The sequence below is a fragment of the Gadus macrocephalus genome, chromosome 8, assembly GCF_031168955.1.
Source record: "Gadus macrocephalus chromosome 8, ASM3116895v1".
NCBI lineage: Eukaryota > Metazoa > Chordata > Actinopteri > Gadiformes > Gadidae > Gadus > Gadus macrocephalus.
Window position 1 is genome coordinate 2,954,488 of NC_082389.1, and position 13,060 is coordinate 2,967,547.

The window sequence follows — 13,060 nt, forward strand, 5'->3', positions numbered from 1 at the left end:
CAGACACACAACACAGACAGCCCAACCCTTCAGCCTAAGACAACCACCTCATCTCAGGGTTCGACTCAACCCGGTCTGATGGTGTTTCAAGAGGTCTGAGATCAAAACCATCAGGAGGAGAGCAGAACAAGTCCGCTTCGGTTGCAGTTGGGAACATAGTCTAGTGGTCGAGGTCCTGGCCTCACAGCTATAAGGTTGTGGGTTCGATCCCCTGATTCTGCAGTCTACCTGTAGGCCTCCTCGAGCAAGATGACCCCTATCCCCTACCTGCTCCTTAATGACCTGTCTCTGTACTGTCTAACCCCTACCTGCTCCTTCATGACCTGTCTCTGTACTGTCTAACCCCTACCTGCTCCTTAATGACCTGTCTCTGTACTGTCTAACCCCTACCTGCTCCTTAATGACCTGTCTCTGTACTGTCTAACCCCTACCTGCTCCTTAATGACCTGTCTCTGTACTGTCTAACCCCTACCTGCTCCTTCATGACCTGTCTCTGTACTGTCTAACCCCTACCTGCTCCTTAATGACCTGTCTCTGTACTGTCTAACCCCTACCTGCTCCTTAATGACCTGTCTCTGTACTGTCTAACCCCTACCTGCTCCTTAATGACCTGTCTCTGTACTGTCTAACCCCTACCTGCTCCTTAATGACCTGTCTCTGTACTGTCTAACCCCTACCTGCTCCTTAATGACCTGTCTCTGTACTGTCTGACCCCTACCTGCTCCTTAATGACCTGTCTCTGTACTGTCTAACCCCTACCTGCTCCTTAATGACCTGTCTCTGGACTGTCTAACCCCTACCTGCTCCTTAATGACCTGTCTCTGTACTGTCTAACCCCTACCTGCTCCTTAATGACCTGTCTCTGTACTGTCTAACCCCTACCTGCTCCTTAATGACCTGTCTCTGTACTGTCTAACCCCTACCTGCTCCTTAATGACCTGTCTCTGTACTGTCTAACCCCTACCTGCTCCTTAATGACATGTTGTTTTTGATAAAAAACACCAATAAATCTCTATCTATACGTAGATATATATATATACTAATGACATGTTGAAGAGCTAAATCAAGCTGGACAGCTATTAATATGAATCAACATCAATAAGTGTGTCTTAAATACCGATGGGACAGCTGGGACATCACGCCAAAGGGGTCAAAGGTCACAGTGCAGATGTCGGGGGTCAGGTATCAATATATCGACACAACGCATAAAATCCATGAACAGATTGCACACACACACACACACACACACACACACACACACACACACACACACACACACACACACACACACACACACACACACACACACACACACACACACACACACACAGCTAATGACCCTCATTCCATTCAGGCAGACAACACGGACGCCTCTTGGGGCCTGTTAAGGGGTCCCAACCCCCGACACAAGCTGCATGGCGAACCCCCCCTGACTCCGCCCCCGTCCCCGTACTGGATCCATTAAGGACCAATCAGAAGCCATTAGCCAGTTTACCTGCTGTCGGAGGGGAAGGCCAGACGGACAACTCCCCCTCATAAAGTCACACCGAGCAGCTGGCCTACGGTGGCTAGCACAGGCTAGCGTAGCACAGGCTAACACATACAGCTAGCTTGAGTATGCACCAAATACTAACACAGCACACGAATGACGCTGGGGACTCTAGGTGTAAGTGTGCGTGCATGTGCACAGTTAGAACTGTGTATGTGTGTGCGCGTGTGCGTGTGTACATGTATATAATAATAACATTAGCTTTTATCCAAAACTCACTGTAAATACCATGTTGTAGTGAGTACTACGCCTAGATTTACTACACACTGCAGTACCCAAAGCGGTGTGTACTCTGGTTGAACTGTAGAGTTGAGCTCCAGACCCGGATCAACCTCATGTTGACATTCACATCCCCCTGCCCAGCCTGTTGCTTGGCAACCGGGGGTCACAAGTCACAGGGAACCCAGCGGGGGGCCTTCTCTCGCTGGGTCGCCGGAGAGGAGTGTGTGAAGTGAAGATGAGGATTGTGTGTGTGTGTATGACAAGTCCTACCTAGTGTGTGTGTGTGTGTGTGTGTGTGTGGGGGGGGTGTCTGTGTGTGTGTGTGTGTGTATGACAAGTCCTACCTAGTGTGTGTGAGTGTGTGTGTGTGTGGGGGGGTTGGGTGTGTGTGTCTGTGTGTGTATGTGTGTGTTTGTGACATGTCCTAATGTTTGTGTGTGTCATGGCCTAGCGTTTGTGTGTCTGTGTGTGCGTTTGTGACATGTCTTAGAGAGCGAGTGTGTGACGTGTCCTAGCATGCGTGTGTGTGTGTGTGTGTGACATGTCTTAAGTTATGCTCCCACTTCGTGCGTAAATAGAGACGTACGTTATCAACGTTCTAACCGTCACTGCCCTCGTACTTTCATGCGTCCTTTACGTTGGAATGGACGTCGAGCAAAACATCCTCTAGAGGGCGTTGTTCTGGTTAAAACGATACTCCAATGAAGTAAAAAAAAAAGTTGATGACAACAAGAAACATTGCGACGATGCGGGAGATAACGATCCTGCATCTATGTGTGTGTGTGTGTGTGTGTGTGTGTGTGTGTGTGTGTGTGTGTGTGTGTGTGTGTGTGTGTGTGTGTGTGGTTCAGCTCCAACCTTGTGTGTGTTTGGTTTGATGCAGCGGACGAAGAAGGGATGAGAGGAGCTTAGCGACGCCATCAGAGAGTGGAGGGAGTTCTGAGGAGAGGAGACAAGGAGACAGAGCAGAGGAGTGAGGAGAGGAGTGAGAGGTCTGACCCTCGCCACCACCATGACCTCACTGCTTCCGTGTGTGTGTTTGGGTTTTGGTTAAACATTTCACCAATTCTTTGTGTGATGCTTAATTGGTGATTTCGGTAATTGGTTAATTGTGTTTGTCGTATGACCCTTAAGGCAGTCTCCAGAACTACCCTTAGTGTTCGAAGAGTACACACAGTATTTCAAGAGAACGTACAGTATTTGTGCATTACATGCAGTACTTGTTAACTGCATGAGCCAGTGGGCCTACTGGTAGCCTCACCTTGAACTGGGAGCTGACAGTGGGCCTACTGGTAGTCTCACCATGAACTGGGAGCTGACAGTGGGCCTACTGGTAGTCTCACCTTGAACTGGGAGCTGACAGTGGGCCTACTGCTAGCCTCACCTTGAACTGGGAGCTGACAGTGGGCCTACTGGTGGCCATACCTTGAACTGGGAGCTGACAGTGGGCCTACTGGTAGCCTCACCTTGAACTGGGAGCCGACAGTGGGCCTACTGGTAGCCTCACCTTGAACTGGGAGCTGACAGTGGGCCGGCGGTGCTTGACGCTGGTCTTCAGGGTGTCCCCCCCACTGCGGCTACACACGTGCTCAAACAGGTCGTACACAAAGTCCAATCTGCAGGCGCACAACAGACCTCAAATACATGGAAATGCATGGAATACACACGGAGATATGCCACAGTACACTGACTTACAGGGTTGTAAGCTAAGATAACCTGAAATGTACTGAAATACACCGACTTACAGGCAGTACACTGAATTAGATGATACAAGTTAATATTTGGAAACACACAAAAAAACACAAATTTAGAGCGAAATAACCTAAAATACACTTAAGTAGATGGGAGTACCTTTCGAAATTACTTAAGTAGGTAATACCTAGAAGATGCACTAAAACATACAAATAAATAGTTTAATACAGGGCTGCAAACTTAACATCAGTGTAATACACAGATATATAGTGTGATCACTAAACTACACTACAATATAATGAAAATAAAGTGCAATACACAATTGGACAAAGCCTAAATCAATCACAGAGACCGTAAAGCGAGGTTGACGCTGAACTACTGACCGGCTCTCTCTCAACAGGTTGAGGACATCATCGCGGAACGTGTCTCTGTTCTTCTCCAGCATGCCCCGAACGTCGTACACTACCTGAACACACCACCAGGGGGAGACAGAGAGGGGTTAACACTACCTGAACACACCAGCAGGGGGAGACAGAGAGGGGTTAACACTACCTGAACACACCAGCAGGGGGAGACCTGCTGTCTGGTCTAGAGGTTCTGCTATAGCACAGTAGGACTGCTGGCTCCGGGGTTACTCTTGCATCTACTATGATGCTATACTATACAATTATGGGCGTCATGTAGCTCAGGAGTTAGAGCGGTTTGGCTGCTAACTGCATGGTTGCAGCCGGGGATCAAACCGTGGACCTCTGTGTGTCGAGGTGTTCCAGGGCAAGGCACATAACCCTAACTGCTCTGACGAGCTGGCTCTCGCCTTGCATGGATGGGTGAACGTCAGGCAATATTGTGAAGTGCTTTGGGGGGCCTCTGGTTACAAATAAGCGCTATATAAATGCAGTCCATTTACCATTTATTATATTCCGTGCAATGCTATGCTAAGGTATGCTCATCTAAGCTAAGCCATGCTATAGTGCTGCTGCCTCAGTACCTCTCCGGCGTAGTGCTTGACTCCGAAGTAGTGGACCGCCACACGCGGCTTCACGTAGAACGAGTTTTTCTGCAGAGGGGAAAACAAAGTGAGTCCTCGTGCAGGAAGGGACACTCTCTCCTCTCTGACTGGGAGAGTCCTGCCTCAGCTCAACGCAAACCTCGTACACAGTCCCACAACACTCACACAACAACGTCACACAACACAGTCAAACAACAACGTCACACAACACGGTCACACAACACGGTCACACAACAACATCACACAACAACATCACACAACACAGTCACACACAACAACATCACACAACACACCCAAACATGCAGGTGCTCTCGGAGCTCCGTGCCCACCACCGGACGTTCAGATGTAGTGGCAGTGTTTAACCTGCAGAGAGCGTCCTCTTCCTTGTGTAGATCTTTGGACTTCATTAAGCCCAGCTGACCTCCACTTATGTCAGCTGGTCTTTATCGAGTGCAAAGACCTACACAAGACCCAAGTGTCCATTATAACGTCCGCAGGGGGAACCACGAGGGGTGAAAGGTCAGGGGTGAGAGATGCTTTCTCCTTCTTAGATCATATCAGAGTCAGAAGCTTCTATCCCTGGATGAGCTGGTATAGAGCAGAGAGAGTGTCTTTCTGTCTTTCTGAACCCGCGGCTGTGAGGGGGTGCGCCTGTGATCAGTACATAGTGAGGGCAGAACATGTCCTCAGTACTTCCAAGAAGACTTAATACGGACAACACACCTCCCTTGAGATGAAGACAAACAAGACCCTGCGTTAGCCATGCTCCGTCGCTAATGGTATCCACTACAGTTGTTGTTTCAGCCCAGTACGTAGCGGTGTGTGTGTGTAGTGGCTAACGTAGCTAACGTAGCTAACGTAGCTAACGTAGCTAACGTAGCTAACGGAGGACAGGTGTGGCGCATCCCTGCTGAACCAGCAGGTGTCCGGGTGACCCCGTGGGCCCATCAGAGGCTTGGTACGCAGTAGCGGTGTTTAACCTGTAGAGGGCCCATCCTCTGATGCACACCGTGGTGCTTCCCTGTAAACAGGAAGTGGGCGGCAGGAAGTGGGCGGCAGGTGCTCACCGAGTGCTGGCTGTGGAGCTTCTCCAGCAGAGTGCCGTCGGTGGCCTTGGGGAAGTGGCTCTCCTCGTTGATCAAAGCCAGCAGGCCCAGTTTCTATGGAAACAGAGCCTTCATCATCATCATCATCATCACCACCAACACCACCATCATCATCGTCACCTCCCACGCCAGCACTTTGGCGGTTTCCCCGAGCGACTGCCATGATCACGGCCCCCGTCGTCAGTATCAATACTATTGATCAGCTGATCACCCGGGTCCCGTCCTATCAGAGTCCTGATGAGGTCCTCACGTACCTTCTCGATGAGGTCCAGACATTCTCCGTTGTCCATCCAGTTGATGTCCTGCCACACCAGGCCTTCCCTGGAGAAACCACACACACACACACACACACACACACACACACACACACACACACACACACACACACACACACACACACACACACACACACACACACACACACACACACACACACACACACACACACACACCATTGTTATATACCTCCGTCACTTCTTTATCATTCCTCCACTATCTCTCCCCCTTCGCCTCACTATCTCACCTCCATCCCCTCACTCTCTCTCTTCCTTCACCTCACTAACTCTCCACCATAACCTCACTCTCTCTCTTCCTTCCCCTCACTAACTCTCATGCTTCCCCTCACTAACTCTCATGCTTCCACTCACTATCTCTCCTCCATCACCTCACTATCTAACCTCCATCACCTCATCGTCCTTCCTCCACCACTTCATTGTCTCTCCTCCATCCCCTCATCATCCTAACACCATTAGCCTTACCACCATGGACACCCCCGATCTCATGTCATTTCGGAAGCGAAGTGGTGATGGGTGGTGGCCAAGAGGTGGCACTCTTTCCTCTGGCCTTAACATCAATCCCGATGCCCCGGTGCAGTGACGGGGACACTGTGCTTTGGAAGGCGCGGTCCTTCGGATTAGACGTAAAACCGAGGTCCTGACTCACTGAGGTCATAAAAGACCCCAGGGTACTTATCGCAAAGAGCAGGGGTTTCCCCGGTGTCCTGGCCCAACCAGGCTCATTCAATCTGGCCCCCTAATCCTCCTCCTGTATAATTGGCTGACTCATTAATTCCCTCACTCTCCACCTCAAGCTGGTGTGTGGTGAGCGTTCTGGCGCGAAGCCGTGCGTCACCCAAGTGGGTGCTGCACACTGGTGGTGGTCAGTGAGGTCCCCCCTTCACTGTAAAGCGTCTTTGAGTGTCTAGAAAAGCGCTTTATAAATTCAATCCATTATTATTATTATTATTATTATTATTATTATTATCATCCTACCGCCATCACCTCATCCAGCAGAGGTTCTGTGGCCTCTATTAGGAACCCTGTTTAACCACCAGGTGGGTGGCTAACCCTAACCCTGTTGATCAGCCGTTACCAACCATTTCCTAATCAACCCTTAAGTGACATCACAAGGGGTGTGTCCCCCAGACGTATGACGGACAGATCAGTCCACCCATCACAGATCTGGGCCGACCCCCCCCCCACCCCCCCCCGGACGTACCTGTTATACTCCAGCTGCTCCAGGGAGAAGATGTGCTTGTTGAAGTACTCCTGCAGCTTTTCGTTGGCGTAGTTGATGTTGAACTGCTCGAAGCGGTTCACCTGGACAGGAAACGCATCACAGCCCTGCGTTAGCACGCCCTAACGACCACATCCTGTACCGCGTCTCCACAGCAACTGACGTTCACGCCAGCGTTTGAGGACACCGCGGGTCAACCAGTGATACGGACCTCGAAGTTCTCGAAGCCGAAGATGTCCAGGATGCTGACGGACAGGAAGTCGTCGTTGCCGCGGATACGAGCGTTGAGGCGGCGGATGATCCAGGCGAAGCACTGGGAGTACAGCGCCATCGCCATCGAGTCCCGGGAGTCGACCGCCTGACACATACAGGAACACACACACACATTCAGAAACACACACACACACACACACACGTTCAGGAACACACACATTCAGACCCCCCCACACACACACACACACGCACATTCAGATACACACATTCAGAAACATACACACACACACACACAGAAACACACACACAAGTTACATTTGAAATATCCCCTGTAGACTGCTTATCTTAAAATAAACACCAGACACAACTGCTGAAGGTCTCACAACATGAGATCATTATTCATTCATTGCTTTAACAAATATCGACCTCATATTAACCTCTGAACCTCTGAACCCAAGACATTTAGGACTCCCTAGCTGGTTGCTTTTTGACAGATTGTAAGCTAGTTCACGAAACGGAGACAAACAAAAACTAACAAAGGCTCATTCTTCAGAGTCTGAGGCGCGTGTTTGGTAACAAATCGCAGCGAGCCTCCCGCCGCGAGGAGCTCCTCCCCGAGGCCGCGACCAATGCGATTAGCATCCTTTAGCCGCTAGCGTGAACTCCGCCGCACCAGCACCACGTCGGATTGATCAACACAGGCCAGAGGCCTCCGCGAACATCAACAACAGCCGCAGAATCACCGGAAGGTCCCAGGAATGTTCGGCTTTGTGTTTGTTGTGGGGGCGAATTTTTGGACCCTAAATTTAGGATGATTGTTTTTCGCTAATGGTGACTTCGAGGCCCAACGCTGATTTATCTCGAGGATGATATCAGGCTAAGTATGCCCGAGTAAAATTAGATATTTAAAGTAGACTTTAAGTGCTCTGAATGTTTTTTTTCTCCAAATTCGGACGATTCTACAAAACAGACGCATAACAAATATCTGAAACGTCGGATGTTTATTCTTCATGATTATACAAACGGAAACATAGGTATTTATTTTCTTCAATAATAAAAAAATTAAAACTTCCAATGTTTATTCTGCATAATGTTACGATTCAACAAAACGTTGAGTTAAATGTTTGAACTAATAAAACATACGACCGATTTCTATTCCAAGAAATGTAACGATATTTGCAACGACTCTACGAAATATAAGTTGAATGTAACCTGCGTACCTAACGTCCGATATATCTATACTTGTTGCAACGACTCCACGAAAATGTAAATATAATGTAACTTGCATACCAAACGTCTGATATTTCGCTACTTGTTGCATGGACTGTAGGAACCCGAAGAAGACGTAGAAAAAAGCGCAGCATGTCGTAGCACGTTGAAGCGTGTCGTAGCACGTTGAAGTGTGTCGTAGCACGTTGAAGCGTGTCGTAGCACGTTGAAGCGTGTCGTAGCACGTTGAAGATTGTCGTGGCGGCGGTACCGACCTGCTCCACGGTGAGCGGGGTGCAGATCTCCTCTCCTCGGAGGATCATGGAGCGATGGGTCAGGACCTCCGACAGCTGCTCCGGGTTCAGACCCAGGAGGTCCGACGTTCTGCTGAGAGCTGGAGACCACACACACACACAGGCACACACAAACACACAGGCACACACACACACACACACACACACACACGCACGCACACACACACACACAAGACACACGCAGACACACAGGCAGACACACACATACGCACACAGACACAGAAGCAGACACACACACACACACACACACACACAGTTTTGGGGGTCAGAATATCCTAGGTGGTCTCAGGTAGATCTCAGTCCTCCCCCTGGCTCCTCTACATCCTGGGGCCCGGCTGACACAGAGTTCATAAAGTCAACCCGACACCCCCACCACACCAAAGAATGGTTTGTTCCGGAACACAAGATGAGTATCAACCCTCCGATGTATGATGTATTAGAGGACAGAGAGGAGGAGAGAGGAGGAGGACGAGCAGGGGAGGAGGAAAGTGGGGTGAGGAGGAGGAGGAGGAGGAGGAGGAGGAGGAGAGGAGGAGGACGAGCAGGAGAGGAGGAACGTGGGGTCGAGGAGGAGGAGGAGGAGGAGAGGGGGAGAAGAGGAGGCGCAGGAGGAAGGAAAGGGGGAGGAGGAGCGGGAGAAGAGAAAGCAGGAGAAGCAGGAGGTGTGTGTAGCGAGGACGAGCTCTGACCTGCGGGGGAGGAGACCTGAGCACCTCCTGCGGTCATGAACTCGATGTTCCCCGCGTGGAGGACCCCCGCCAGGAGGCGCAGGATGTCCCCGATGTGCTCCTCCGAGAACTGCGTCGTGCGCATTGCATTCTGGGAATAATGTACAACACAGGCCGCCATCATTTCAGACTCTACTTCATAACATCCATCGCCACTAGCACGCTGACCCTTTTTACCTACTGTTCTGTCTCCCTTAACTCTCTCTCTTAACTCTCTCCCTTAACTCTCTCTCTTAACTCTCCCTCTCCCTCTCTCTCTCTCTCTCTCTCTCTCTCTCTCTCTCTCTTGTCTCCATGACTTCCTGGAAGGTGAGTGTGTGTGCGTGTGCTTGTGTGTGCGTGCGTACCATGACCTCCTTGAAGGTGTGTGTGTCGTTGATGGTCTTGTCGTCCACACAACCGGACTGCTTCAGATAGTAGTAGTGGTCTGCATGGGTCAGACCTAGGGCCTCTAGAACAACAACACAACAACAAAACAACCACACATCAACACAACCAAATAACAGTGTGTGTGTGTGTGTGTGTGTGTGTGTGTGTGTGTGTGTGTGTGTGTGTGTGTGTGTGTGTGTGTGTGTGTGTGTGTGTGTGTGTGTGTGTGTGTGTGTGTGTGTGTGTGTACCTCTCTGTGGGGTGTGTGTCCCGGCCAGCAGGGCATAGAAGATGTGGTAGTTCCTCTCTCCAGGGTTCTGACGCACAACCCGATTCTGAGAGAACCAAAAAAACACTGGTTAGCACAAACACACACAAACTGAGAGGCAGACACGCACACACAACACTAAGTGTCATACACACACAGACAAACACACTGAGCGGCATACACACACACATAGAATATAAGGAAAATCTCACCTTTTCTAACAGGTCTGCGGGCAGCAAAACGGTCCGTTAAGAAATTCAACAGACAGAGTGACGGACAAAACTGTTTACCCTATCGGGCCCCGGCCCCCCATGACCCCTGACCCCCCCCCTCCACACACACACACACACACACACACACACACACACACACACACACACACACACACACACACACACACACACACACACACACACACACACACACACACACACAGACCTGTCAATCACCCACCCAACCACCGCTCCCCTGCACACAAAGACCTTCAAGCACTTCCTGCTTCCTGTCCCCAGGGGGCGGGACAGGAAGTGGCTGTCAGAGGAGGATACAGTCCACGATGCGGCCCCCCTGGATGTTCCCCCGCTGGCTGAAGTGCAGCTGGACCAGCTTCCCGAAGCGGGAGGAGTTGTTGTTGTGGATCGTCTTGGCGTTCCCGAACGCCTCCATGATGGGACTGGGCAAGAGGAGGGGAGGGGGGGGGGGAAGGATTAGAACAGACTGGGCAGCAGACTGAGGGACAAATAGGAACCAGTTGGAACCAGAAGGAGACCAGAACCAGAACCAGTTTGAACCTGTTGGAACCTGTTGGATCCCGAAGGAACATGTTGGAACGAGTTGGAACCACTTGGAACCAGAAGGAACCAGTAAGAACTAGTTGGATCCAGTAGGAACCAAAGGCAACCAGTATTAAACCAGTTCAAAGCAGTATGCAGCCTCGACTAAACTCCTTGCCTAAACACAGACCAGTAGAAGGTTTAGCTACAGACAGAAAGACACTAGAGAGACAGACAAACACTAAGAAGATGCAGACAGACAGATCCTCAGAGAGACGGACAGACCTGCAGACAGACAGACCTGCAGACAGACAGACAGACAGACAGACAGACGGACAGACGGACAGACGGACAGACGGACAGACGGACAGACGGACAGACGGACAGACAGACGGACAGATCCTCAGAGAGACGGACAGACCTGCAGACAGACAGACCTGCAGACAGACAGACCTGCAGACAGACAGACCTGCAGACAGACAGACGGACAGACGGACAGACAGACGGACAGATCCTCAGAGAGACGGACAGACCTGCAGACAGACAGACCTGCAGACAGACAGACAGACAGACAGACGGACAGACAGACAGACGGACAGACGGACAGACGGACAGACGGACAGACGGACAGACGGACAGACGGACGGACAGATCTTCAGAGAGACGGACAGACCTGCAGACAGACAGACAGAGAAGACCTGAAGACAGACAGACGGACCTGCATAGCGAACTACAGACAGACAGACGGACAGACAGACAGACAGCGGTGTACCTGCTCTCCAGCAGGGCCTCCTCCACTCGGGGGGTCCGGTCTCTGGAGCAGACCTCCAGGGAGGGGGTCCTGTCTGGGGCGGTCCTGTCTGGGGCGGTCCTGTCTGGGGCGGTCCTGTCTGGGGCGGTCCTGTCTGGGGCGGTCCTGTCTGGGGCGGTCCGGTCTGGGGCGGTCCTGTCTGGGGCGGTCCTGTCTGGGGCGGTCCTGTCTGGGGCGGTCCGGTCTGGGGTGGTCCTGTCTCTGGAGGAGGCCTCCAGGGAGGTCTGGCTCATGGCCGACAGGAAGCGGAGGATCAGCTTGGTGCTCTCCGTCTTCCCGGCTCCGCTCTCCCCGCTGCAGGGGGCCAGAGACACACACCGTTACACAACTACACGACAACACAACACAACATGTATCACCTGGACGAGGTCTTGGCCTCTGAAGGTCAAAGTCCCTTGCCCCTGGTCCGTGACATGTTCCTATGACCTTTGACCTCTGGTCCGATGTTGACATCCGTCAGAGTGACAGGGTGTCCTTCAGCAGACCTAGAGTCAGCACCCCACACTCAGTGTGTGTGTGTGTGTGTGTGTGTGTGTGTGTGTGTGTGTGTGTGTGTGTGTGTGTGTGTGTGTGTGTGTGTGTGTGTGTGTGTGTGTGTGTGTGTGTGTGTGTGTGTGTGATGATGATGATGGTATGCCAGAGCGGATATGTCGGATATGGTACATGCCTCACATTACCGCACGCTAACGTCAATCTCCACGGAGGTTCACCTGCGGTGATGCACCACTAGAGGGCGCACCGAGCGCTCTGAGAAATCCTGCAGCGGTCAGTGGGAGACCACGGAAAGACTCTGCACTGATAGAAGTCATTACTCGGCAACAATTACGTAAAAATACAACCGAATACGGTTTGGTTGTCAGTTAATGGACTACGACTCTCTCTCTCTCACACGCCCACCCACCCAAACACCAATACCAGACCAGTCCGGCTGGTCTGGTCTCTTAGCAAATCACAGTAGGGGGCCCGACAGGGTTAACAGAAAGGACTGACGTATAAGTGGCATGTAATGTTACCGGTAATTATAGTGTGTGTGTGTGTGTGTGTGTGTGTGTGTGTGTGTGTGTGTGTGTGTGTGTGTGTGTGTGTGTGTGTAGTATGTTAATAGTATTGAATAAAGTGAAGTAGGTTTTTCATTGAGAGAGAGTTAATGCTACTATAAGTGTGTGTGTGTGTGTGTGTGAGTCTGACGGTGAGAGAGTGTCTGTGTGTGCATGTGTTTGTGCGTGCGTGTGTAAGAGTGACAGTGTGAGTGTGTAAATAGCATTGATGAAAGTAAAACAAT

General features: G+C 51.0%; 1 protein-coding gene across 11 annotated transcripts in view; it reads right to left on the reverse strand.

Moving 5' to 3' along the window:
- The window catches only part of myo10 (myosin X), a 72,860-nt gene that overhangs the window by 24,807 nt on the left and 34,993 nt on the right, over positions 1-13,060 (reverse strand). For all 11 annotated transcript variants that reach the window (XR_009526863.1, XR_009526856.1, XR_009526854.1 and 8 more), the window contains exons 5-19: positions 11,740-12,072; positions 10,743-10,867; positions 10,407-10,420; positions 10,177-10,261; positions 9,905-10,008; positions 9,519-9,648; positions 8,791-8,909; positions 7,305-7,451; positions 7,076-7,176; positions 5,833-5,899; positions 5,540-5,632; positions 4,452-4,520; positions 3,847-3,929; positions 3,279-3,387; positions 2,630-2,710 (exon numbers count right to left, since the gene is read on the reverse strand). Coding sequence is in view for 1 of the 11 variants with exons in the window: in XM_060058041.1 (XP_059914024.1) it covers positions 2,630-2,710; positions 3,279-3,387; positions 3,847-3,929; positions 4,452-4,520; positions 5,540-5,632; positions 5,833-5,899; positions 7,076-7,176; positions 7,305-7,451; positions 8,791-8,909; positions 9,519-9,648; positions 9,905-10,008; positions 10,177-10,261; positions 10,407-10,420; positions 10,743-10,867; positions 11,740-12,072 (1,660 nt within the window). In the remaining 10 variants the exon portion in view is untranslated. The remainder of the gene's footprint in view (positions 1-2,629; positions 2,711-3,278; positions 3,388-3,846; positions 3,930-4,451; positions 4,521-5,539; positions 5,633-5,832; positions 5,900-7,075; positions 7,177-7,304; positions 7,452-8,790; positions 8,910-9,518; positions 9,649-9,904; positions 10,009-10,176; positions 10,262-10,406; positions 10,421-10,742; positions 10,868-11,739; positions 12,073-13,060) is intronic.